At 48.8% G+C, this 27,953-nt stretch overlaps 1 protein-coding gene across 21 annotated transcripts in view; it reads right to left on the bottom strand.

Annotated features, from left to right (window-relative positions):
* The window catches only part of NPHP4 (nephrocystin 4), a 134,287-nt gene that overhangs the window by 78,460 nt on the left and 27,874 nt on the right, over positions 1–27,953 (bottom strand). For 20 of the 21 annotated variants that reach the window (XR_002520789.2, XR_002520788.2, XR_002520791.2 and 17 more), the window contains 4 exons: positions 23,743–23,898; positions 16,018–16,154; positions 11,523–11,704; positions 10,547–10,673 (listed from right to left, as the gene is read on the bottom strand). Coding sequence is in view for 16 of the 21 variants with exons in the window: in XM_003891021.4 (XP_003891070.1) it covers positions 10,547–10,673; positions 11,523–11,704; positions 16,018–16,154; positions 23,743–23,898 (602 nt within the window). In the remaining 5 variants the exon portion in view is untranslated. Of the gene's footprint in view, positions 1–10,546; positions 10,674–11,522; positions 11,705–16,017; positions 16,155–23,742; positions 23,899–27,953 lie in introns of those variants that run through there. The other variant, XM_021935482.2, reaches the window with a different exon arrangement.

Genomic DNA, 27,953 nt, shown 5'->3' on the forward strand with positions numbered 1-27,953 from the left:
TGCCACACCTGGGGTTTCCTGAGAGGGCTGGGTCCTCAGCCACACCCAGTTTCCTTGAGGAGGCTGGGCCCCCATCACACCTGGGGTTTCCTGGAGGAGGACCCCACCTCACACCTGGGGTTTCCTGAGGAGGGGCTGGGCCCCGCCACACCTGGGGTTTCCTGAGGAGGACCTCGACCCTGCCACACCTGGGGTTTCCTGAGGAGGGGCTGGGCCCCGCCACACCTGGGGTTTCCTGGGGAGGACCTTAGCCTTACCATACCTGGGGTTTGCCAGCAGAGCAGATTGTGGACTGCGGCCTCAGAGCTGTGACAGCACACATTTCCATTGCTTTGATGCTTTGTTACAGAAGCCACTGGAAAGTCATATAGGCCCTTGATGGTTTCTGTCCTCAGATCAACCTGAACTCACTTAGATGAAGGTGAAAACGTCACATTACTTCACGAGCTTCATTTTCTTTACATTTTCAGTGAGACCTTTTCACTCCTGCCTGGGCACCCAGCCTCGGGCCCTGGGCCCGGTTCTGCTGGGACCTCCAGCCCCAGGGACCAGGAATGCACAGTGAAGGGGATGGTGGCCACTCTCTGGGTAATGACAGGGTGGAGTCCCCGCCAAGCAGTGCACTCACGCTCCACTGCCTCAAGGACTTATCCAGATAGAAAGCTGGGCCCAGGGGAACCGCTGCCTCGATGGAGGTGACATGTGGCACTTGGCTGAGGACAAATTTTAAAAAGACAAACTACTGCATCAAAACATCTCTGAATGTTCCTAGTATCACACAAATCACAGAGGACAGAAAGGAAAAAGAGAGAGAAATATAGGTCTATAATTACACAGACGAAGGAGACGGAGACCTAAGATAAGCGTGAAGGAAGCGGCTCAGGCCCTGGGGTGGGAACACACACAGTCACACTCACGTGGTGTGAGAGCCACAGCAGGGACGGGGCTGACCCCTTGCAGGCACCATCCACCCAGTGCACCAGCTCCCGTCCTGTGAAATGACCACCACGCAGACACAGGAAACAGAGCAACCAGCCGCACATAGTGGAAGGCACAGACCCAGGAGCATTCTTGGAGGTGGAGCCAGGTGTCCCCCAGCAGCATGACGGGCAGGGCACACAGGTGACAGGCGGCTCTGGAACTCGGAGCTCAGGCCATGGGCTGAGGGCAAGTCCTTCCTGATGACTCGCTCGCTGGCCGGCATTCTCCCTGAAGGACACACAGCTCCTGGCCCTTGAGGCGAACTTCACAAGGCCTGAGAGACTGAGACCCACCAGGTGAAGAGCTGCAGGGGGCGGCAGGCAGCCAGGCCGGCATTGGTGCCTCTCCCTCCTGGCTGAGCGGCAGGAAGAACCTGCTCAGAGGAGCCCAGAGGTCACAACAGGAGCACAGAAACTACCAGCAACAGCGGAGGTTCACAAGCCAGATGCCATCAACCAGAAGTTACTCAGTCCTCAAATCCAATCCAATACATGCAGAACTGAGTCCAAACGAGACGGACAGCAAACCCGGCAGTGGCTCCCACGCACTCCTGGGGGAGAGGAAACCTAACCACAGGCGGTTAAAGTCACCTCCTCTACCCCTCTATGACCCAGGCCGTGCGCTGTCATCTAAAAGCAGAGTGAAATTGAACCCTTTTCCCATCGAGAAAAACAAAGCGCAGCTGGCTGCAGCACTCATTTAATTTTACACAAACGTGCTCTCTGAGGCTGAAGCAAATCTGACTGATTTTCAACATGAAAATAAAATATAAAAACTGTTCTTGGAATTATTTCTAAACAGAACTCACATCAGAATCGTCTGAATCATCAGAATCGTCTATTTGGGAAAAATCGGATTCATCAAACAAATCTTTGGCCAAAAACTGTTCGAGAACGATGCTAACACCACATGTAGGAAGGCTACATTTTCTAGGATTTGACATTTTCAGTGACGGAAAATTACTGTATCTTGTACATGGAAATACCACTACTAAAAACATAATGCTACAAATAGAATGATGTCTTTTGTTTCCAAAGTCAATATACCAAAGCCATGCAAAAATAATAATAAAAGTGAGATACTTCATGGCAAAGCTGCCTCAGGATAAACACTGTAGCCACGAGTGCCCCCAGTATTCTCGGGGCAAACTGGAAAAGGGTTAATAGGCAACATTTTCATTTTGTTCTACTGAGTGAAATAATCATTTTTAAAAATATAAATGAATAACCAAAAAACTGCAGTATGGTTTTAAAGAAATTTAAATAACCTGGTGGAACTCTTCACACAAGGTAATGGGTTCATAAAGCCTTGGTCCTCTGCAAAACAAGCATCAACTTGACAATGACTAAAAGAAGCAATGGCAAAACTGTCACGCATCCAGAGCCATGGCCTGGGTTGGGCAGGTGTGAAGCTCCCCGCCCTCTGGAGCAAATCTGGGGCCCAGCGACTGGCACACAGGCACTGCAAGGCCTGGGTTGGGCAGGTATGCAGCTCTCCACCATCTGAGCCTAGTCTGGGGCCCAACGGCTGGCACATGGGCACTGTAGGGCCTCAACTACTCACCCCAGCTCCACTTCCCTCCCTGCCCTCACTGGGTCTTAGAAAGCCAATGAACACTGGGCTCAGATTCAGGCCCCAGCATCCATTGCAGTGGGCACTGCCCTTCCACGAGGCCTGGCTCCAGGAAGCAACCCCCACCTCAACCACACAGTAGGGCAACAGGAAACCCCATTCCCCCATGCCAGTGACTACACCAGGGAAGGGGCTCACGTGAGGCTGGCCCCAGGCCTGCTGTGAGACCGTGTGTCTATGAGCTCAGATTTAGGGAACTTGGGAGCAGGAAGTTTTCTTTCATTACGGGCCACCAGCAGCGGAAGAAGTTAGCCCAATGCTGTCCACAGCCACACCCCGACCGGGACCCCAGAGCACAGAAGGAGGGGAGAGGACAACAGAGGATGAGGCGGGGCCAGCAGAGGGATGGGAGAAGAGCTACCTGCCCTGGAACAGGCAGAAAGCACCCCACATGCAAGAAAAAGTTGGCCAGCTAGACTTAAAATCAGAACTACTGCTCATCAAAAGACAGTGTAACATTTGGGGTGCTATAGTTTGAACATGGCCCCCAAACGGCATATGTTGGAAATTTAATCCCCAACAAACCAGTGTTGAGAGGTGGGGCCTCATGAGAGGTGGTGAGGCCATGAGGGCAGAGTGAATGGATGAATGCCATTATCTCGGGAATGGGCCTCTTATACAAGGATGAGTTCAGTCACCCTTTCTCTCTCTCACCCTCTCTTTGCCCTTTCGCCAGCGGGTGACACAACAAGAAGGCCTTCACAAGATGTTGGCACCTGGATCTTGGACTTCTCATCCTCCAGAACCATGCATGAGCCAATAAATTTCTATTCACTATAAATGACCCAGTCTGTGGTATTCAGTTACAGCAGCAGAAAACAGACTAAGACAGGAGCAACCAGGGAATGGGGACACAAATCTCCCCTCTTTACTCCTCATAACTGCAATATGAATCTATAATTACCTCAAAATACAAAGTTTAATTTTGAAGATAGCATGTGGCATATAATAAGAGCTATATACAATGCTAGTAAAATTGTTTAAATAATAATGACTGTCCACAAAAACAAAATAAAAACACAGTGCTAATTTAGACAATATAATGAAAGAAAAACATCCCATTTACAACAGCAGCACAAAAAATTAAATACTTACGAAAAAGTTTCATAAGAATTGTTAAAAATCTGCATTTTGAAACTTCAAAATATTTTTGAAATCATTGCTGAAAGACACAAAAATAGACTTGAACAAATGCAAAGACACCCTAGTCTTGCTTAGGGCAACTAAATATCCTTGAGTTGTAAAATACTCTCTAAATTCAATCATAAATTTACTGCAATCCCAATTCTTAAAATGCCAACCAGCATTTTTTGGAGCTAGACCTCTTGATACAAAAGTTCATCCAGAAAAATAAACATGCAAGAAAAGCTAGAAAAGCAAGGGAAAGAAGAACCATAAGGCTGAACTTGCCTTACAAATGCTAAAACACACAACAGAGCCCCCAAAATTAAAATGGTATGGCCATGGTACATTAACAGACAGGGCAGTCCATGAAATAGAGTAAAAGTCCAGAAACAGATGCACTATCCATAGAGACAGAGTATGTGATAAAGACAGCACATTAAGTCACTATGGCAAAGGGGGACTTCTAAGAAAGTGGTAGTAGGACCAGATGGCCACTGGGAAAAGATAAAATCAGATCCATCCCTCATACCACAAAAAAAAAAAAAAAAAAAAAGGGTAGGAGAAACATTGCACAAGGAGAAAACACGGGTGAATTCCTCTATGACTGGGGAACAAAGAAAGGCTTTTTCCCTCTGACTCAAAATCCAGATACAATAAAAGAAAGAACTTACATATCTGAGTACATTAGAAGATGTTTTAATGCTTACACAGCCAGAAAAAAATAAAAAGACAAATGACAAAATGAGGAGAAAATATCTGCACTATTTATCACAGAAAAAGAGCAAATATCCTTAATATACAAAGAACTTTTAACATGTGATGAAAAACACAAAAACTCTATAGAAAAATGGGCAAAATAAGTTAGAGATGAGGATGAACCTGAAGCATCTTGTGAAGCCAGAAAGTACTCAAACACCAAACAGGACGGAGGATGCCACAGGACACAGGGGCCAGCCTCAAGGACTCCATCTGGCCAAATCTGGGACAATCTGAGTACCAAAATAATGAGGAGCAGTGACTTTAAAAACAGGGATCCCTGAGTCCACACCCATGTGCGCTTGATGGACGAGTCAACCATCTACCCACCAGTGGGGAGAGGAGGGGCCCTGTGGACGGGAGGTGCCGTGCCAGCTGCAGGCCTGTGGGAAGCCTGGGCTGGGGCTCCTCCTCCTGCAGGAAGCATAGACGACACCAACCCAAGGGAGACAATCAGATGAGCAGCAGATACACACGTAGTCTCAGAGACTCCCCACAGATCACTTATTAGCTGCAAGGAGGAAAAAAGGGAACTCTACAGTGGAGATATCACCAAAGATCACCACAACCAACCTTGCCCAGGAAGGACATATGCGCTTCTGGATGTGGGACCCAAGGACAGCCCCTCGCTCACATGGACCACTGCTGGGAAGGCACAACCTGACTCCAACTATGAGGAAGCATCAGATGAACCCAAGGAACGTTCGCGTTAAAATTTTTTTAAAGGGAAACTAGGCCATGCACGGTGGCTCATGCCTGTAATCCCAGCACTTTGGGAGGCCAAGGCGGGCGGATCACAAGGTCAGGATATCGAGACTATCCTGGCTAACACAGTGAAACCCAGTCTCTACTAAAAATACAAAACCTTAGCCGGGCGTGGTGGCAGGCGCCTACCACCACACCCGGCTAAGGTTTTATATTTTTAGTAGAGACTGGGTTTCCAGCTACTAGGGAGGCTGAGGCAGGAGAATCACATGAACCCAGGAGGCGGAGCTTGCAGTGAGCCGAGGTCACGCCACTGCACTCCAGACTGGGGGACAGAGCGAGACTCCGTCTCAAAAAAAAAAAAAAGGGAGACCAAAGTATTAAAAATAAAATCATAAATGACCAAAAAAAAAATAAAAAAGGCTGAGGAACTGTTCCAGACTTAAGAAGGTCAAAGAAACACAGAAACCAGACACAAGACAGAATCCTGAACTGGACACAGTACTGGAGGAAAGGCCATCAAGGACACGCATGGATCAGTTCAACAGACCTGGAACCTGGAACACGGGCCATTGATTTTGTTCCAAGAATATGAGTTAAAACATAAACAATAAATCAGTCAGATCTTCACCCCTTAGAGATTTGGGGAGAGGGTTATTTTGTCATGTGACCCACAGAAAAGGACTGTATTCACCCCCAGAGGCCCAGGAGGATGCCCGCTTATTCAGACATGAAACGCAGCCAAGACACTGGATCTGGTGATTTTTGCAGGTTTGCCCCTGTTGCATTTCATGCTCATGTTATAGGGAGTTTGCTCCATCACTCATTCAGTCAGCAAACATTTCTGAAGCCCACACTTGCATGCACACAGCATTTCAAAAGAGGTAGTGCTGTGGCAGTCAAATGAGGTTGCACTGTCCCCAGGATCCTGCGAAGAAAGTGGTCTGGACAGGAGGGGCTACTTCTTTGATAGTTCTTTAGCTTCTTCACAGCTAACCCAAACATAAATTACAGGGAAAAGGTTCTAGATACTTTGGTTACTAAAAAATGCAAAAATTTAATAGCAGATTAAAATCAACGAGTGTGTCTTCACGAAACTTTTGTTCCTAGTTTGTTTCCACTAACCACAAAATACTGAGGACCAAAAGAATGCATGCAGACTCTGGTGCCTGGGTGTGTCTTGAACACAGTATTTGTCCCATGTTCTCATCAGCCCAGGTGGCCTCCTCCTTCTTGTCCGTGTGTACCATTTACAGATGAATCCTTCCACAAAGGGCCCCCGGACACCATGGCTTTTGCCTCCTGATCTGACGCATGAGGCCAAGTGAAGAAACTGCCAAAAGCCTGGTGCATTTTGGTTCTCCCAGCATTAGGAGTGTGTGATGAAGGCAGCAGGGCCACAGGGAGAGCAGATCCTCCAGTTAAAGGCATCATGAGGAAGCCACTGCCAGGGAACAACAGACAGGCCGCCTGGCTCATGCAGGAAGACGTCTGTCACAAGTCACTTTCCAGGGAAAAGCGCACTACTGGGGTTTGTCCGTTTCTGATGAAGTAAAATACTTAAAATATGTACACCCAGGCTGACTGGACGTTTGATGATACTGAGAAATGCAGTCAAGGTTAGGTGTGATGATGGTGCTCACAGTGACACTCCAGAGCCCTGTCTTTTAGAGAGACATGGCGAGCCATCTGTAGATGAAAGGATGCGATGTCTAGGATGTGCTCTCCAACAGCCCGGGTGGAACGGGACGGGAGAAAGAGATGAGACATGAGCGGTAAATCGGGGGTTGGAGGTGGGTGCAGGGAGCGCACTACATGCTTCTCCACCGTTAGCTTTGAAATTTCCCATAATAAAAAAGTTTTTTAAAAAAACGAAATGTGCATGCCAAAAGGTTTACAGATGGAATAAAATGATGCCTGGAATTTGTTTCAGAATAATTCAGAACGGGCTGTGGGAGAGTATACAGAAGAAGCAGATTGTTGTCCAGGAAGCTGGCAGCTGGGGAAGCTCCGTGGGGCTCATCGTACCAGCCAGCCTGTTCTCAGCTGTGCTTGCAGCTTCCACCGCGCAGGGTCCTCACCAAAGACAAGGAGGAGGACGCTGCAGCCGGTATGCATGACCACACTGAAAAAATCCCCACCCAGCTGAAAAAGGCTGCTCCAGGAGACGCTGCTGCAGACGGGGTGGCTGAGGTGGGAGGGCCTTGCCATGGCCCGCCCTGGGACTTCGGAGGGGCACGCTGGGTTCCTCTACCATGGCCACCATCACACAGACGGCCCCGCCATTGTGCCTTTCTCCTCTCATGTCCTGCTCAATTCCAGTTTCATCCGCTGGATGCTTAACCCACTTTCAGTGGTTCTGTACAGCAAGCAATTTGTATGGAAGGTCATTTCACACACTGCAATGTTTCCATTCCAGATTTCACCCAGGAAAGTGCGCTTGATGACAGTAAAATGGAATCCAGTATTCCCAGTTACAATCCACATCAGAAAGTACTGACGACTGGCCAGGTGCGGTGGCTCATGCCTGGAATCCCAGCACTTTGGGAGGCCAAGGAGGGCAGATCACTTGACGTCAGGAGTCCGAGACCTGCCTGGCCAACATGGGAAAACCCCATCTCTACTAAAAATACAAAAATTAGCCAGGCATGGTGGCAGGTGCCTGTAATCCCAGCTACTCAGGAGACTGAGGCAGGAGAATCGCTTAAACCCAGGAGGCAGAGGTTGCAGTGAGCCGAGAGTGCGCCACTGGGGGGCGAGAGAGTGAGACTCTGTCTTGGGAAGCGAAGGGGAGGGGAGGTGACAGGATGGGAGGGGAGAGGAGGGGAGGGGAGGGGAAGGGAGGAGAGGAGGGAATTGGGGAGGGGAGTGGGGAGGGATGGGGAGGGAAGTGGGGAGGGGTGGGGAGGGAAGTGGGGAGGGGTGGGGAGGGGAGTGGGGAGGGGAGTGGGGAGGGGTGGGGAGGGGAAGGAGTGATTTCACAACCTCACCCGCACCCCAGATGCCCGTGCAGCGGCCACCATCGAAACCATCTGTTGTCAGGAATTTCAGATGAGGGTTAAAAAGGAATAAAGTGTCACTAAGACATCTTGGTTTTGGCATACAGATGTCATAATCACAAGTAAATTACAATTAATATTCTCTAGAAGACACTGCGGGTAACGCGCCAGGCCCCCTGCTCCTCCCCACCTCCCCTCACAGCCCCTAGGCACCACACACCAGCCATCAGGCTCAGGCCATTTCTCCTCCGCCCACTCCCCAGCCTGGGCAGCCCCATCCCTCTCCATGAGCCACACCCACCCCAGAGGCCCCTCCCACCCAAAGGTATTCACAAACAGCTGCATTTTAGCTGAAATTTCTGGTCATAAGTAAAGAAAAGCAGAACTGGAACAGTTTCATTAAATGACTGTGACTGCGTCAGGCCACAGAACACTTGGCACCTCTGGATTTCTGCACCTAATTAGGACTCGGAATCATAGGGACCAGAGGAGTGGACACTGGCAAGGTCAGCTCACCGCTGCCAGAAGAGATTAGAAACATCAAATGGCAGCTATACCCCGACGCCCTGCTCTCCCGCCTGAGGCACACCCCAAGACCGTCCTCAGCACCTCATGCTCCTTCACAGGCTGTTCCCGAAAGAGCTGCCCAGTCGCAATGGCAGGCCGCATCACCATGGACGATGTCTTGTCAGCCGTTTTTTGGTTTCTAATTTACTTGTTAAAATGGCACAGAAGGGCCGGGCACGGTGGCTCACACCTGTAATCCCAGTACTTTGGGAGGCCAAGGCGGGTGAATCATGAGGTCAGGAGATGGAGACCATCCTGGCTAACACAGTGAAACCCCGTCTCTACTAAAAAATACAAAAAATTAGCCAGGCGTGGTGGCGAGTGCCTGTAGTCCCAGCTACTCGGGAGGCTGAGGCAGGAGAATGGCGTGAACCCCGGAGGCAGAGCTTGCAGTGAGCCGAGAATGCCTGGGCGACACAGCAAGACTCCGTTTAAAAAAATAAAATAAAATTATACAGAAGTACCCCTGATCTGCAGTTTCAGTGACCCTCAGTCAACCTTGGTCTGAAAATATTAAATAGAAAACTCCAGAAGAAAACAATCCCTAAGTCCTAAATTGCATGCCACTCTGAGCAGTGTCCCACCCAGGGCATGAATCATCCCTCTGTCCTCCGTATCCACACTGTAGACACCAACCGCCCACTGCAGTTGAGAGGTAGAGGAAGAGACAGACTACATTCACTTTTATTACCGTATATTATAATTGTTCTATTCTATTGTTATTGTTGTTAAATATCTTACTGTACCTAATTTATAAACTGTATCACAGGTATGTATATGCAGGACAAAACCTAGTATGTACCGTGTAGGGGTCAGTACTACAGAGGTTTCAGGCACCCACCAGGCTCTTGGAACAAACGCCCTGTGGAAAAGGCGGAACTACAGTACTGGCTTTTTCAAACAGAAAACTAAATCTTAAGAACAGCAGGATTTGGGTTTTTCAAAGAATCTACATTAATATAAATGATGTCCACATATTTTCTTTCTTTCAACTGGACCTATAAATTCTTACTCTTAGTGTTCGATAGGTATATATAAAGTTCCCTATGAGAAACCATCTCTCACGTGTGCAAATTGAAGCTTTACCACGCTACTGTCATAAAAAAATACACTAAAAATGGCCTCATTTTTCAAAATAATTACCGATTCAATCACCATGAATTCACACGATTATGATACATGAAACTTACTGACTTCTATGCGTTACTCCCAGCCAGCAGAATGCACCTGTCATTTGTGAACCATCTATTTGGTCTTCGTCCAGTTTCCTGGTACACAACTCCTGAAACCCCCAGAGTCTCCGAAGTGCTGTCTTTTGTGTGCTAACGAGGTGACCGTGGCTGGTAGCCCCTCGGTGGCTTCAGGATGGGGCTGCTCACAGCAAGACCAAGGCAGGGGGAGGAAAGTGACTGAAGGTTACACTGATCATCAATGGCCAGTGTTTAATCAATCATGTCTACGGAATGAAGTGTCCATCAAAACCCAAAAGGACTGGCTTCAGAGAGCTCTGGACAGCTGAACCCACGGAGGTGCCCAGAGGGCGGAGCCCAGCAGGGCGTGGGAGCTCCAACCCCTTCCCACATTCTTTGCCCTCTCCATCTCGTCTGTATCCTTCGTAACATTTCTTACAATTAGCTGGTAAATGTCAGTAAAGTGATTTTCACTTATTATTTATAATAATCATGCCTCTTTTTAATGGAAAAAGCATTCATGCCCACTACATTTATCCTCAGCACAGAGTTCATCGCCAGAGGAACCTGAGTGCAAAAGGCTGTTCTTACATTGCCGTCCACTCCTGCAGGGCTGCTGAACACGTACTCCAGCTGGAAGACGACCGCAAACGCAGGGTGGCCGACCATCTCCGGGAGGCGGAGGCGGCTTCTCAAAACCAGAGCTTGACTCCCAGAGCTGGGTCAGAAACACAAACCGGGGGCGCATTAGAGCTCAGGCTCCCATCTTTCCTGCATCCACATCGACCACTGTCAGCAACAGCCAAGGGGACACCCTGGGGGACACAGGGGTGCTGCTGCCACAGCAAGTCTACCATGTAACACTGCATGCTCTTCCCAAATGATCTGGAAATTCCCCCAAACCATTGCTTTTTTTTTTTTTTTTTTTTTTTAAGAGATGAGGATCTCACTATGCTGCCATGACTAGTCTCAAACTCCTGAGCTCAAGCAATCCTCCTGCCTCGGCTTCTCACTGCTCTTTCAACGCCTTTCCAAATTACCAAAGCTTGATACAGCCTGATATGGCCAAGTTATCAGGAAATGCCATAGAGGATGGAGGCTCCTTCTTCAAGGTTGGCCTACGGCAGAGGACACCTGGCCTCTGCCTGGCACCATAAGAGAGGAAAGGCATGACGCCCTGCAGTGATGTCTGCGACACCTGATTTGGGAAGCACTGGATTAAACAGAGCAGCAGGTTTTGCTGCCCCCTGATTCTCCGTCCTATGAGAAACTAATCACAGGGCACACCTAGAAGGCAGCATGCAAGGCCTCCTCAGACCCTCAGCAGCCGCAGCTGGAAGCATTCATAATGCTAACCCCCAAACTGTCAGAGCACAAACGGAAAAAAAAGCGGGGGCTTTTTCCGAACTTCCAACTCCAAGGTTGGTTCCTAATGGGCACAACTTAGCAAGAGGAAAGAAACGTAAGGAAGAACTTCCCTGTGGGTGAGTCCACACCTGACATGCACAAATTTCATCGTGATCCCTTGTACATCCCCACCCATCCCTGGGGACCCAGGGGACAATACCTGGTCTTGGAAGAGGAGACCACTTTCCTGCTGAAGCTGGCTGAGCGCGTCAAGGCCACATCCATCTCAGGCACCAGTACAACGACCTGCGGCCTCTGCACGAAGCCCAGACCGTTGTGCACGCCCACACGCAGGCGCCGTTCCAGGATCTCCAGGCCACCACCGTCCAGTGGGCCACATCCCTGGAAGAGGCACAGGCAGAAGGAATGAGCCCCAGCACAGACGGGAAGAGGGAGCTCGCCAGAAGTCCCTGGGGGAGGCGAGCAGAGAGAAGAAACTGGAGCAGAAGCTGCAGATAACTGCAGATCAGATGATGCCTAGTCAAGATGAGTGCAAGCAAATGACAGATACAGCACCCAATCCCAGCCACTGGCCTTGGGGCACTGCCCAGGGAGTTTTGGCATTTCCGACACAGCATGATCCTCTCAGCACAATGCACACCCTCAGATGCCTCGATCCCCAAACCCTGACACTAGCTTTCCAAGGTTGAGCTGACCATTCTCAAGATGCAGCAAACTCGTATTTGGCTCCTTCAAGACTCCTCCAAGGTCCCGTAGCCCACTTCCCCGGAGTCCCCTTTCCCAGAGGCTGCTTCCCCAGAGCCCACTTCCCTGGGGCCCAATTCCCTGGACGATGATGGAAAGGTGCTCAGAGGCAGAACTCATCACATTTCAACTCTACCGAGAGACCTGACTCTTGGTTGGTGTACAAAGGGAAACATGCTTAGGCACTAAGTCATAAACCAATAAAAACAGAATCTGCCCCAAAGTGGTCACTCGATATTAAAGTGTTTCATTTTAACAAAAATGTACAGGCACTCTAACAAATGAACAAGGACATTCCCCCAGCTATTAGTGTTTATTAAATTATGTGATCTTTGCAAAATGATCCCCGAATTTTCAAGTTTTCTTTACTGTCCATTAATCAAGTGGAACAGACCTAAATTCAGCCTTTGGATAATGAAAATAAAACTATGCAGATAACTGAGTATCTGCCAGTTGGACTGGAACAAAAATACAAAGACAGTAAAAATACATAATAAAGTGATTTTAATGGGACTGTATAAAATTCAACAATGATAATCCTAAAACATCTCTACCCTCACACAATCTGCCCTGAAAAGCGAGAAAACAGCAGGAACTACACCAAGGAAACTGATGTTGCTGTTTCAATCCTATTCTCTGCTTTGTGTGTACATAAGACCATATTATGTGGAACTGCATTTTCAAGAATGGGTAGGGAGCACGCAAGTCCAGCTCATTCACGCACACACACACACGCACGCGCACACACACACACAATAACTTGCTAACTTAATAGACTACTAGGATGAGCACCTGAATCATTCATTCTCACAACTAAATATTACAGCCCTACTATGTGCCAAACCCCGTTCATGCACATCACGTGTCATGGTAAACAAAACAAAGTCCCTGTCCTGGTAAACAAACACTCACAGCAAGAGACCAACAATAACAGAGAAGGCCAGCTGCTTCCAGGAAGGGCTGAGCGCCCGGGAGGAACGCGGGGTGATGGCTGGAGACACGGTGGCAAGGGCGGGGAACAGCACCCCTGCAGGACAGTCAGGGGACCCCGTCCAGACCTGAAGCCTGAGGGGAAACATGCAGAGATGTGCAGGAAGAACATTCAGGAAAGTCTGCTACATGCTCCAGGACCCATGCAGGGACAAACGTGAGTCCGAGGTCACCCAGGCGGGGGCAGACCTGAGTTCAGGACTCCAAAACAGGCCCAGGAAGTAGCACACAGTGAAATAGGGAAACCCGCAAAGACCAATCCATGCCCAGGAGGCAGCACGCAGTGAGGCAGGGGAAACCCGCAGAGACCACACCACATGCCTCCCAGAGGGTCAGGAGCCCAGGTGTCAGTCCAAGCGCAATGAGAAGCCAGCAGCAGGTTTTCAACACAAGAAAAATGGCTGAATTTATGTTTTTATACTTAATCTTACCCAAAAGGCCGAGAAGTGATGAATTTATGTTTTTAAAAGACCTCTTTGACTACTGAGTGAAAAAAAATGTTCTCTGGGACTTTTAAGTGAACATGACAGGGACACTTCCTCAGAGAATTTCCTTCCCCCAGTACCTAAGGAGCAAAATATACCACCAGTTAAGGACAGTGGCACAACAGAATGCACCGGCCTTCAGGAGCTGGCGCCAAGGCAGGACTCAAGCCTTGAAGGTCAAAGGGAGGAAGGCAAGCACCGTGCCCATCTCTGCCTCCACCCCTAGGAGCTACGGCTGAGTTGGCAAAATCCTGGGAATTCCACCAAACCCTCATGGTAAAGGACTCATTCACAGCTCCAGGTAAGGGATCTTTAAAGCCACATCCTTTGTCCTGGAACCTGGAGTCCCCTACCTCTCTGACTCTGGACTTGGCCAGTGACCTGCTTTGGCCAATGGGAGAGTAACACATTTAATCCAAACAGAGGTTTGAAAATGTCTATGCATTTCCAACTCCTCTCTTAAACATCTGCCTCCATGAGAGCAAGCCCAGACTGGCTGCCACAGGAGAGGCCACAGGGAGCCACCCCACCCCAACCAAGGTCATCCTAGACCAGCAGACCCCAGCAAACCAGCCAGCTCATTGCAGGCCCATGAGGATTTTCCAAAAAAGTCCCTTTTACTTCCTGCTCGAGATTCTACTAAAAGTCAGGATATACATGGAAGAATGCTCAGCCTCAACCTTAAAATAGCCCAAAAGTCCATCAGTGGTAGAATGGATTCATAAATCCTGGTGCCTTCACATGGACGACCATCCAGCAAAGAAAGTGAGCAAATGGAGCCACAGCCACTGCAGACAGCCTCTCACAGGAGCACAGTCTTGAGCAAAAGCAGCAAAACAATACAGAAGAAAAAAGTACGACTTCATTTAAAGATAGGTCAAAAGCACGCAAGCCTCTAGTGTTTAGAGATGCCTCAACAGGCAGTAAAACCAGAACAGAAAGCCAAGACATGATTAGCACAAACGCCCTAGGGAATGGGCGGGGAGGAAGGTGCAGCCAGGATGAGACCAGAGAGGCTCTGAGGGTGCCTCTGTGGGTGCCGGGCCCGAGGCCTCCCCCTGCTGTCCTTCCTCACGTCGCGCAGTCACGCAATCGCATTCTGCGCACTGCTGTGGGACTCATCATGAAAGGGGTGCGACATGAAGAGGACTCGATGCAATAGCAAGATGTTACCCCACCAGTCTCGTGGTTCTCTGCAATTAAAGTTTCTTTCTCTTCGTTTCTGAAGTCGAAAGTGAAGACTCTCTCATTCTAGGAGGGGGAACAAGGAGTGGTTTGCCCACAACCCAGGTCTAAGGGCCCCTCCTTCCAGAGCTGAGAGCAGCCAGGGCTGACCCCTCTTCTCCCCACTCCATCTGGTGACCATCAGCGAAGGTGCGGGCAAGTGGGCTGAGCCCAGGGCCCCAGCAGAACCAGGCAATCTCCGTCCCACATGCCTGCTCCCTCTGCTGCTGGAGACAGAAGAGTCAGGGCGGTATTTGTGACAGTTCATCAGGTCCAATTTTTCCAGACCAAGGACAGATTATCGCCTAGAAAACATAAGCAATCCCCAAACCTGCAAAGGCTTTTCCAAGTCTTGTCTGGCATACAAACAAGCTTCTACACAGAAAATCCAAGAGAATTTTTGCTGTCAGAGGTGACGGGAGCTCTAGAAACAACCTCCCTGGCCCTGGTGTTTTACAGTTTGCAAGCCAGGGCATCGCTGGGACGGCTCCGGAGAGGAAACCCCAGTGGATGCTGCGCACTAGGCAGGCTGAGCTCCACACACCTGCAAGACGCAGACATCCCTCCCGGGGGCCACAGGCAAACAGGCTCGACAGCCTCTGCCTAACAGACGGGCAACCCCTCCAGACACCGTGCCAGGGCACCTGGACAAACCCATCACTGAAAAGCAACAGACAGGAACGGCAGGGAGTGTGAACAGGTGCTCAGAGACCAGAACACAATGACGTGTGACACGGGCAGGCTGAGGGGACGGTGAGGCTGGAGGTGCCTTCCCAGGGGCCCAAGGTGGGTGAGATGACTGAAGGCTTCCAGCCACCTCTGGAAATGAACCCCACGTCCCCGCCGACATCCTCTGAACATGGGAAGGGTTCTATGGGTTTCTCTATGCCCATCTGGTGACTTAGTTTACTTTAAATGAGGACTATTTAATGATCTACCAGAATTAATGTTAATTAACACCTCAGGTCAACTGCACCTTCGTCACTATTCAAGTTAAAACAACGACTGGAGGCTCTGTGGGGGCCTTGGCTGTGGAAGAAAGGGGTCCCTAAAGGTCCAATTCAGCTCCAAAAAGTGGGGAAAAGACAGAACCACGTCACTTTATGGCCACAAGGCCCTCCTCAGCAACATCAGATGTGGGTTCTCCCCTGCCCTACCCACCCCTGCCCTGCCCCACCTCCTCCCTGCCCTACCCAGGCCCCACCCCTGCCTGGCCCTACCCTGCCCCCCATTATGCTTCTGACTCCACACCTCCTGGAAGTGGTCCTGGACGTGGAGCTCCAGCAGCTCTTCCTCAAACTTCTCGAGGGAGGGGTACAGGGTGAAGAATAAGTCGTCCAAGTGCCCCGTGATGGGCTTCTGGAGGCGAGGCTTTCGGAGAGCGTCGCCTGAAACAGCGAGGGTGCGAAAAGGATCATCCCTGGGAATAAAACCCACTGGCAGCCACCAAGGGTCCCCACCCACCCCAGCCTCAGCCGGGGCCTGCAGCAAGGAAGGGTGCTCGGGACCCCCAGACAGAGCACAAGGCCCAAGCCAAGCCCCCACAACAATTAAGCAAATGCAGATTTCATTGGCAGTCCAAATTCTACCCCAAACCTCCTCCAGGAACAGTTTTTTGTGTTTTGGTTTTTTTTTTGTGTGTGTGTGTGTGTGTGTGTGTGTGTGTGTGTGTGTGTGTATGTTTGTGTGTGTTTGAGACGGAGTCTTGCTCTGTCACCCAGGCTGGAGTGCAGTGGCACAATCTTGGCTCACTGCAACCTCCGCCTCCCAGGTTCAAGCCATTCTTCTGCCTCAGCCTCCTGAGTAGCTGGGACTACAGACACCTACCACCATGCCCAGCTAATTTTTGTATTTTTAGTAGAGACAGGGTTTCACCATATTGGCCAGACTGGTCTCGAATTCCTGACCTTGTGATCCGCCCACCTCGGCCTCCCAAAGCGCTGAGATTACAGGTGTGAGCCACCGCACCCGGCCCAGGAACAGTTTTTATAATTCGACAACTCAAAGAACACAGATTGGAGAAGCCAAAGTGACATGTGCAGCCCTGCAGCCTGCTGCCCTGCCTGGCTTCCTTCCTCTCTCTCCAGCAGGAACGCGGCCAGCCACGCCGCTGCTTACTTTACTGCGTTACCTTGAACCATCTGCAAACACTGAGGAGGCATGAGCCTGTCAAGGCAACCAGCAAAATACAGCCTGAACAGCACCACAAGAAAAGGGTCCCATCCAGGGGACAGTGGCCCCAAGGACCCAGCTCAGGGTCCGGTGCAGAGCAGGCCCACGAAAAACCTTGGCTGAGAGAGAGAAGGACCCAGGGCTGCCTGGGGAGCCTTCTCCACTGGCTCTAGAGCAAAGGCTCACCCAGGAGGAGGAAGGAGCCAACAGCTTCCCAATCTACACACACTCGTGGACTCGCCCCTTCTTTCCCCACCACTGTCATCTTCTTCTGGTCCTAGTTCCATCTCTTCCTATATTTAATGATCTTTTACTTATGTAGATATGTAGATTTTTAAAAGCTAATTCCAAAGTTGAAAAAAAAAAAGAAAACACCAAGGTAACACTCAATGCTGATGAAACTGCTGTCAACAGAACACTCTCCTATCCTGCGGAAGGTTATGGGTCAGTATCGCCTTTGCCTTCCAGTACGTCAAAAGCTTTAAAATATCACTTTCTGCCCCAGTAATTCTACTATTTGAACCTATTCAGAGAAAATAATCAAACACAGAAGCAAGGATTTATGTGCAAGAATATTCACTGAAACTTTACTATGATAGAGAAAAATCGAAACCAAATGTTCAATAGGCGAATGTTCATTAAACTATTATTCACTCATGCTGAATAAGAACAAAAAATCACACTGTCAAAGATTATTTAATAAACTGAGAAATAATCATAATGTAAGTGAAAAGAATAGTAACATATAAAACTATATTATTCCATTTGATAGCAAGGGTATCTAAAAGTATGTACACTTACATGTATACATGTGTATCTGCAGGCAGTAATTGTAGATTATTTTCTTTATAGTTTTCTATATTGTCCCCATCACAAACTCACATTAGGTTTGTCCAATGGAACAGAATAGATTCCAGAAACAAATTCATGCACCTACAGCCAACTGACTTTTAAAGAACACACATTGGGGAAAAGACAGTCTCTTCAATAAATGGTGCTGGACAAACTGGACACCCACATGCAGAAGAATGAGATGAGATGCCCTACCTCTCACCATTTGTAAAAGTCAACTCAAAATAGATTGAAGACTTAAATGTAAAACCTGAAACTATGAAAATACTAGAAGAAAACGGAAGAAGTGCTTCATAACACTGGGCTGAGTAAGGATTTTTAAAGTAACATTGGGCTGTGTAAGGATTTTTTTTTTTAATAAAACTGTAAAAGCACAGGCAACAAAAGCAAAAAGAAACCAATGGATTATATCAAAATAAAAAGGTCTTACACAACAAAGGAAACAATTAACCAAGTGAAGAGATAACCTGCACAATGGGAGAAAATATTTGTAAACTATATATCTAACAAGGGGTTAATATCCAGAATACATAAGGAATTTAAGCAACTCAACAGCACACATACAAAAAAAAAACAACTAGTAGCTTCGTTTGAAAATGGACAAAGGGCCTTAATAGACATTCTCAAAAGAAGACATTCAAATAGCCTGCAGGCACATGAAACAATGCTCAGCCTCACTAGTCATCAGGGAAATGAAAATTAAAACCACAATGAGATACCACTTCACTTCAGTGAGAATGGCCACCATCAAAAAGATAAAATAAGTGTTGGTGAGGATGTGGAGAAAAGGGAACGCCTATACACTGTGGGTGGGACTGTCAATTAGAACAGCCACTATGGAAAACTAGACAGAGGTTCCTCAAAAAGTTGAAAATAGAATTCCCATATAATCCAGCAACCCTACTACTGAGTATATAATATCCAAAGGAAATGAAATCAGTATGTCAAAGAGATATCGCCACTCCCATGTTTATTGCAGCACCATTCACAAGAGTGGAGACACAGAATCAACCTAAGTGTTCATCAATGGATGAATGCAGAAAGAAAAGTAGTGTATCTACACAATGGAGTACTTACACAGCCACGAAAAAGAATGAAGTCCTGTAGCTTGCGACAACACAACACGGATGGACCTAGCAGACATCAAGGTTAAGTGGAATAAGCCAAGCACAGAAAGACAAATGCCACATGATCTCACTCATATGTGGGAGCTCAAAAAAAAAGAGTTGGTACCATAGAAGCAGAGCACAGAACAGTGGTTACCAGAGACTGAGGAGGGGAGGGAGAGGTTGTCAAGGGGTCATGGTACAAGTTATAATCTAAATTCTGCTGTTCTTGCACAGCAGGGTAATGATGGTTACCAGTAAGTTACCGTAAAATACAAAAGAGCTAGAAGAGCAGCTAGAAGAGCAGCTTCTGAACGTCCTGACCACACAGAAACGATGAGTGTGGGAGATCACAATCACGCTAGTACTCTCATTTGATCACTCTACAACACATACGTGTACTGAAACATCAAACTGTTCCCCACAAATATATACAATTACAGTGCGCCAAGAAAAATTTTAATAGAACGTTTCAAAAAGCTGGGGTGGGGGGATGACATAAACTAAAATAACAGAGGACAAAGGCCATTTACCAGACCAACTTCCTTTAGGAAGGATCACTTGTGTGCCATGGGTGCCCCATCTCAAGAGGCAGCAACTCAGTGGAGGGATCAGGGTCACTTGGCATCTGGGAGGGGGCAGAAGTCGGTGCTCCTCGAAGTGGTCCAGGCTGGGAAGGAAGCAGGTTCTGTGTGGCCACCCCATGACCAAGGTGCACACGCACCCCCAGGCCCAACGGCCATTCCAATAGTTGTGACTCTGGTCTGCACAGAGAGCTGAAGATGCAAGTCCCATGTACGGGAAGTCATTAGGGGAGGAAAGATGGGTTCCTGCCAGGACAGCCAGACTGAGAAGCTATATCTGCAGTGAGCAGAACCTTCCAGATCCTGGAGGGCCCAGGGAAGCCAGACAAGCCTGGGTATCCTCATTCAGCTGGCTTGGCAGGCCATGTCTTGCAAGCATCATGGGCTCTGGAGTAAAGCACGTAAGCCCAAGCCTGGCTCAGCCACCAAGTTACTCTGTGACCTTCAAGATGCCAGGCCTGGACAAAAACACAGCTGGGCCTGGTGCTGAATGCTGCCTTCGCACATCTGAAGGGCTAGCAAAGGGCAAACAGATCAGACCTCCCAGGACGCTCTACTGTAGGAGGCTCGGATCTGGGCTGAATTTAAGACACAACTTTCATGATGAAGACGCTAGTGCTTTACCAATCCACCTCATTTTCTCCCCAAATACATCTTTATGAGCAGGCCCTATTATTGTGCCCATTTTATAAAGGAAAAACAAAAGCGAAGAATTGGAGAGGCTGGGAAACCTGCCCCGAGCTCACATCGTGGCTAGACGTGGAACACACACCCGCCACAGGTCTGTCAGCCTCCAGCACAACCCAACAAGCATCCTTTCACTATCTGAAAGCATTCATTCTTTCACTCACTCATTCAACTAACCAACCAACAGCAGCAACCAAGACAGACACGAACCCCACCACGGCAGAAGTGCCCCCACAGCAGCGGAGGCGTTCTGCCCTTCACGCTCTGTAGCTTGGCCTACCGTTAATTTATCTGCTGCCAAGTCTCTGGCTAGGAATGGAATTCCCAATAACAGCATTGACCCTATGGAAAAACACATCCCACTCTACAACCATCCATTTTATTCTGGGACCCCCACAAGCACACTACAGAGAAAACAGGGGTTGCCAGCAAATGCTTCACAAGCAAGAACCCCCTTCCCACTGACATCCATTGGAGAGCCCCCGAGATTCCCCTAGGCCCTAACAGGCTCCCACAGACCACAGCCTCCCAGGGACATAGCTATTCTGCTAAGGATATTTAATTCACCAGAATGCACCTCAAAAAATAAGAACACTCTAATAGTGGCAGTAGAATGAAAACTAAATTTAGGAATGATTTAAGTAGGAATGAAAATGACTTTGAGCTAGTCCAGGTTTATTCTAAAACACCTTCTATCGCCTTTGGTGACTGTGGTTAGATTTGAGGTCTGCCACTACCAAAATCCACTCAAGACAGATTGATGACCTATCTCCTAAGAGTGCAAAGGAACATCCTCAGCACCCAGCCCAGGGCCTGCTTCACAGTGTCTACTCAATAAATATTTGTTAAATAAATCAATGAATAAATGAACGAATTAGTGAATACATAAAAAGTATGCACCAAGTTATGAACAGTGGTTTTCTCCACGGAGTTAGACTAGAAGGGAAGACTTTCAGTTTTCACTAAATGTATTGAACACACATGAACTTTGTGGTTTTAAAATGGTATTTAGCATTGTATAAAAGGCGCACACAACAGACAAGCTATGTTGGCACTGGCCAGGAACAGCCGTCAGAAACCAGCCTCAAGACCAGGCACAGAGGCACATGTCTGTAATCCCAGCACTTTGGGGGGCCGAGGTGGGTGAATTCCTTGATGTTTGAGCTCAGGAGTTCGAGACCAGCCTGGGCAACATGGAGAAGCCCTGTCTCTACAAAACATACAAAAATTAGCTGGAGGCCAGGCGCCATGCCTCATGCCTATAATCCCAGCACTTTGGGAGGCTGAGGTGGGTGGATCACCTAAGGTCAGGAGTTCAAGACCAGCCTGGCCAACGTGGTAAAACCCCATCTTTACTAAAAATACAAAAATTAGCCGGCCATGGTGGCTAACACATGTAATCCCAGCTACTTGGGAGGCTGAGAGAGGAGGATCGCTTGAACCCGGAAGGCGGAGGCTGTAGTGAGCTGAGATTGTGCCACTGCACTCCTGCCTGGGCAACAGAGCAAGACTGTCTCAAAAAAAAAAAAAAAAAAAAAAAAGCCAGGCATGGTGGTGCACGCCTATAGTCCTTACTACTCAGGAGGCTGAGGTGGGAGAATGACTTGGGCATGGGAGGCAGAGTTTGCAGTGAGCCAAGATTGTGCCACTGCACTCCAGCTTGAACAACAGAGCCAGACCCTGTCTCAAAAAAAAGAATTAGAGAAGAATCTGGCTGTCATTATAAAAATAATTTTAAAAGTTTAAGAAGTAAATAAAAAGAAAGTACTCTCAGGACCCACACGGCACTGGCACCCCAAACCCAACAGAAAGGCTGGGCAAATTGTGTTTCTCTCCTGAAACAACTCTGGGAGCGGGCGCAGGGGTGGCAGGGGTGTGGCAGGTGTTGCTGAGATACCTGTCCTTTCTCTCCAAAGGGCGTGTGCGGCCCTCACCTGGTGGAGTCGGTCAGTCCACCTCCCTCCCTCCCTGCACACCCATGTTCACAGCAGCCACGAGGTGGAAGCAACTCAAGTGTTAAGTGCTGAAACAATCAGCAGAACATGGTCCATCCATAGACCGGAATGTCATTCAGCCTTAAGATGAAAAAGAAGGAAACTGGGACACATGCTGTAACATGGATGAACCTTGAAAGCATTCCGCTCAGAACCTTGAAGACATTTCACTCTTAGGATGAACTAACAGAGCAATTCCCCTCTCTTCCTAAAGAATGCCAGCCACTGAAGGACAAGGACTGCATGATCCTGAGAGGTGAAACTGGCTGGGCTTCTGGGTCGGGTGGGGACTTGGAGAACTTTTCTGTCTAGCTAAAGGATTGTAAACACACCAATCAGCACTCTGTGTCTAGCTAAAGGTTTGTAAACACAGCAATCAGTGCTCTGTGTCTAGCTAATCGGGTGGGGACTTGGAGAACTTTTGTGTCTAGCTAAAGGATTGTAAATGCACCAATCAGCTCTCTGTCTCTAGCTAAAGGATTGTAACTGCACCAATCAGCACGCTGTAAAACAGACCAATCAGCAGTCTGTAAAATGGACCAATCAGCACTCTGTAAAACGGACTAATCAGCACTCTGTAAAATGGACCAATCAGCAGGATGTGAATGGGGCCAAATAAGGGAATAAAAGCAGGCCAACCGAGCCAGCAGTGGCAGGCTGTTCAGGTCCCCTTCCACGCTGTGGAAGCTTTGTTCTTTCGCTCTTCACAATAAATCTTGCTGCTGCTCACTCTTTGGGTTTACACTACCTTTATGAGCTGTAACACTCAACGCGAAGGTCTGCAGTTTCACTCCTGAAGCCAGCGAGACCACCAACCCACCATGAGGAACGAACAACCCTGGACGCGCCACCTTTAAGAGCTGTAACACTCCCTGTGAAGGTCTGCAGCTTCACTGCTGAAGTCAGCGAGACCAAGAACCCACCAGAAGGAACCAATTCCGGACACAATCCCAGTCCTATGAGGTCCCTAGAGTCACTAAAATCATGAAGACAGAAAGCGGAAGGGTGGCTGCCAGGGGTTGGGGGAGTAGGGAATAGGGAGTCCGTGTTGAATGGGAAGGAGCTTCAGCCAGGAAAGAGGAAAAAGCTTGGGGATGGATGGTGCGGTGGCCGCACTACAATGTGAATGTACTTATTGCCACTGAACTGGCCATTTTAAAAGGGCTAAGATGGTCAAAGGGCTAAGGTAAAATACGTTATCCTTATTTTACCTTAATTTAAAAGTCATCATCACCATCAGGTCACTGATGTGATGCCATATGAGTGAGATCCAGTCACAGCGGTCTTCCTGGCTATGGTCACACAGACTTGAACTCTGTCTCTTATGAAAGCATTGTCCCAATGAAAGAAGCCAGAAATGACTCGAAGGATGTGAGACACTATTTAGGAGGGAAACGGAAACTAGACTGCCATTCCATCCTCCTCCGCCACCCCCAACAATCCCCCACCAGGCCGTGCTGCTGAGCTGCAGAGGGGCACTCGGCCCACGCTGCCTCCGGAAGAGCCCAGTGCCTTCAAGGTTTCACTGTGAACTAGGACAGACTCAACTCACCAAGTGGAGAGAATCAAAGACGCCCTTACCGGATTCTCCATGAGCTGGAAGCAGGCCAGGGATCTGCTGCAGACCAGACACCAGAAGGTTCTCAGGAAGAAGGTGGAACGCAGGCTCTAGGGCCGGGTGTGGCTTCAGTGTGTACTGCAGGCTGCAGTTCTCAATGAGGGTCATGTGTTTGTTTTCTGGGGAAGAAAACACCAATGTGATCAATTGATAGCTGAAAGCAAAGGCACTTCCAGTCAAACCAGCCAATAAACAGAGAATGTTAGAAATGCCACAAACAGGAAAGGGACTTTTCTAGGGAGAGTGTAGTAGTGCTCTGTTCAGCTCAGAGTGAAAGGCATTGGTCTTCAATAACCTTCTCTGGGAAAGTTACAATCCACACATTTTTTTGATTTTTCTTTTTTTGTTGTTGTTGTTGTTTTTGTTTTTAGAGACAGGGTCTCACTCTGTTTGCCCAAGCTGGAGAGCAGGGGTGTAATCATAGCTCCCTGGAGCCTCAAACTCCTGGGCTCAAGTGATCCTCCCACTTTGGCCTCCCAAAGTGCTGGGATTACAGGCATGAGACACTACGCCTGGCCTGGAGGTGCAGTTTGTAATCCAGCATAAAATCTCTCCCACCCACTACTTCCCTCAGTCTCCTGAGAGCACAGGCACGGGCTGTGTGGTTTCCCCAGGTCTCGCTGGTCCCTGCCATCAGAGGGGCCTGGAGGACACCCTGGCCCGAGGCCTGCCTGCCTGCCTGCGCGTGTCGGCACTGGTATCCACCAAGCCCCAAAAGGAGCAGGGCAGCACTGGAGGGAGGCCAGCAGCATCAGAGACGGAGCCCTGTCCTCAGGGAGGTGCCACTTTCCTGGGGTGACAGCTAAGACCAAACACACAGATACCCACAACGCACGGGAGAACTGGATCCAAACCACGGGACAGATGTGGGTAAAGCACGAGGGGAAACGCGAGGAGGAAAAAGGGCATGAAGGCAAGCCCCCGGGGAAATGACACCCGGGAGGAGTGTGGCTGCACCGCAGTGGGGGCAGGCCCTGACAGCGGAAGGAACAGCATCCCCAGAAATGAGGGTGTGGGGAGAGGCACAACCCTGAAACACTGGGCCTGGGCTGCCCTCTTCACATTCCCACCAAATGGCCAATCTTGCTCAGGCCTGATTTTCTCCAGTGACAGGAAGTCCACCACTTCCCGAGGCACAGGGCATGCACGTGGTCTCAGGCGGCTCAAGTCCTGGCTGTGGCCAGGCCAGGGACAGCTACTGAGAGTCACAAGTTCAGCTCATTCATGTTCTGATTTCACAAAGAGCAGGCCGGGCGCAGTGGCTCAAGTCTGTAATCCCAGCACTTTGGGAGGCCGAGACGGGCGGATCACGAGGTCAGGAGATCGAGACCATCCTGGCTAACCCAGTGAAACCCCGTCTCTACTAAAAAATACAAAAAAACTAGCCGGGCGAGGTGGCGGCGCCTGTAGTCCCAGCTACTCAGAAGGCTGAGGCAGGAGAGTGGCGTGAACCCGAGAGGCGGAGCTTGCAGTGAGCTGAGATCCGGCCACTGCACTCCAGCCTGGGCGACAGAGCGAGACTCCGTCTCAAAAAAAAAAGAAAGAGCTAAATATGAACTAGTGTATTATTAGAAAAAGAAATTAGTGAAAAACTAGGTCCACCACAGTGGCTCACACCTGTAATTCCAGCACAGGTGGATCACCTGAGGTCAGGAGTTAGAGACCAGCCTGACCAACATGGTGAGACCCTGTCTCTACTAAAAATACAAAAATTACCCGCATGGTGGCGCATGCCTGTAATCCCAGCTACTTGGGAGGCTGAGGCAGGAGAATCGCTGGAACCTGGGAAGCAGAGGTTGCAGTGAGCCGAGATCACACCACTGCAATCCAGCCTGGGTGACAGAGGGAGACTCCATCTCAAAAAAAAGAAAAAGAAAAGAAAGAAATTAGTGAAAAACTATTTTTTTAGTATCTAACTACTTCAAACATGGAATCTGCTTACTTTAAAATTTAAAATACTGCTAAAGGCATTTGACCTGGGTGGCTGGTCAGGAGTCACAACCTCTCCAGGAGGACACACAGGAGAAATACGGGAAGACTGCAAATGCTCAGACCTCAGACCCAGCCACCCGCTTCAGGAGTATGCCCTACAAGTTCACGCATATGCTCAGGGGAAGGGTGGATGCCCACTGCAACGGGGTTTCCAACCTTTTCTTTTTTTTTTTTTTTTTTTTTTTTTGAGATGGAATCTCGCTGTCACCCAGGCTAGAGTGCAGTGGCATGATCTCGGCTCACTGCAACCTCCGCCTCCTGAGTTGAAGCGATTCTCCTGCCTCAGCCTCCCCAGTTGCTGGGATTACAGGCACTCGCCCTCACACCCGGCTAATTTCTGTGTTTTTAGTAGAGACGGGGTTTCGCCATGTTGACCAGGCTGGTCTCAAACTCCTGACCTCAGGTGATCCGCCTGCCTCAGCCTCCCCAAATGCTGGGATTACAGGCGTGAGCCACCGCACCTAGCCCCACCTTTTCTTACGGAACTGCCTAAGGGTCAGTATGCAGGAGATCTATTCAATCAATCATGAAACATCGATTCCACGAAATACCACAGAGCTGTAAAAAGAATGAGTGCTTTCTGTGTACTGATAGAAAACATTCTTCTAGACAAATTGTAAGGGAAGAAAGCAAGGTGTGGAACAGTAAAAAGAGGTCAAGTATCAGACACAATACTGGACATTCGCACTAGCTTCTGTGTCCATAAAAAGACCCCAGAAGGGTCTGTTACCAGGGCAGCCCTGATGAAATAACAGCAAAAGTTCCTTTTTCTCACTGTTTTCCTTCAGTCCCTTTATCTATGGGTACAGCTGCTTTAAAGGAACCAGATGGCAAGGATGCCACCAGAGTTTCTTGACCCCTGACCAAATACCAGAGAAAGACAGAGCCCCACGAAACTGCTGCAAACTAGAACAGGTGAGCCCCAGCTGCCTTTAGGCCATTAGCATATCATTATAATGCTAATGTCCACTCTCCAAGAGAAGACCGCCGCGTGTTCTGTACAAGCCACGCCTGGAAGAGCACATTATGATGTGCGTCGGCGTGCCTGGAGTCCCACCCTCCTGGCCCGTACCCAGTCATTCGTCTCCATGCCTACCACTGTCCAGGGAGAAGGTGCCTTTAAAGCGAGGGCTCCCTTCTCCACCCTCTGCCCAGTGAATAAAACCTGACTACCTTTTCCAATTGGATATTCTTTTTTTGCAGCCAATACAAAGTGGGAAAAGAACTCAGTTTGCCAGTGACAGATCCACAAGAACCCAAAGAGAGAGGTTACCTGGTAGCAGGTGAGGGGATGGGGAAAGGAGACCTCACTCTGAACTTTTTATATATATGTATAACATATACAAACATATATGATATATAAAATATATAATATTTATGTATTTTACGTATTTTTTTGGGGGGTGGGGACAGGGTCTCACTGTCACCCAGGCTGGAGTGCAGTGGTGCAATCATGGCTCACTGCAGCCTCAAACTCCTGGGCTCAAGCAATCCTCCCACCTCAGCCTCCCAAGTAGCTATGACCACAGGGGCGCACCACCACACCCAGTTAATTTTTGTATTTTTTGTAGAGATGCGGTCTCACTATATTGCCCAGGGTGGTCTCACTCCTGGTTTCAAGCAATCTGCCCACCTCAGCCTCTCAAAGTGTTGGGATTACAAGTGTGAGCCACTGCACCCGGCACTTTTTTATACTTTTGGATTCTGAATCATGTGAGTATATCACCATTACCAGCTAATTTTGGGAAATGCCTGCTGCATGGATGAGTGAAGGGCCCTGCAGCAGGTTCTTCCTCACAGCCTCTACTCAGGGCCAACAGTTCCACACAGACGCACAGACATGCGGACTGTGGACGTGGAGCGAACGTGGTGGCTGTCTACTTTGTTCTAAGGACACTTCTGAAAGAGAAAATCCTGGCATATGAATAATTAGATTCAACTGAAAAATAACCTAAAAGCCAATCTTTAGCAATGAAATGAAGTTCCTGACTGGTTGTTCTCAGCAAACTAAAAATAAAATCCTGAGCCCCCAGTGGACTGAAGGGACCTCCTCTTGGCCTAGAGGACTCCAGAGTAGCCTTGAAAACTGAGTTCCGGGAGTGACAGGAGGGGGACCAGACAGGCCTCCATATGCCCATGCCTATGCTAACCACCGTTGGCCTTTCTTCCCTCAGGACTGGAA

This window comes from Papio anubis, chromosome 1 (assembly GCF_008728515.1).
Source record: "Papio anubis isolate 15944 chromosome 1, Panubis1.0, whole genome shotgun sequence".
NCBI classification, from domain to species: domain Eukaryota; kingdom Metazoa; phylum Chordata; class Mammalia; order Primates; family Cercopithecidae; genus Papio; species Papio anubis.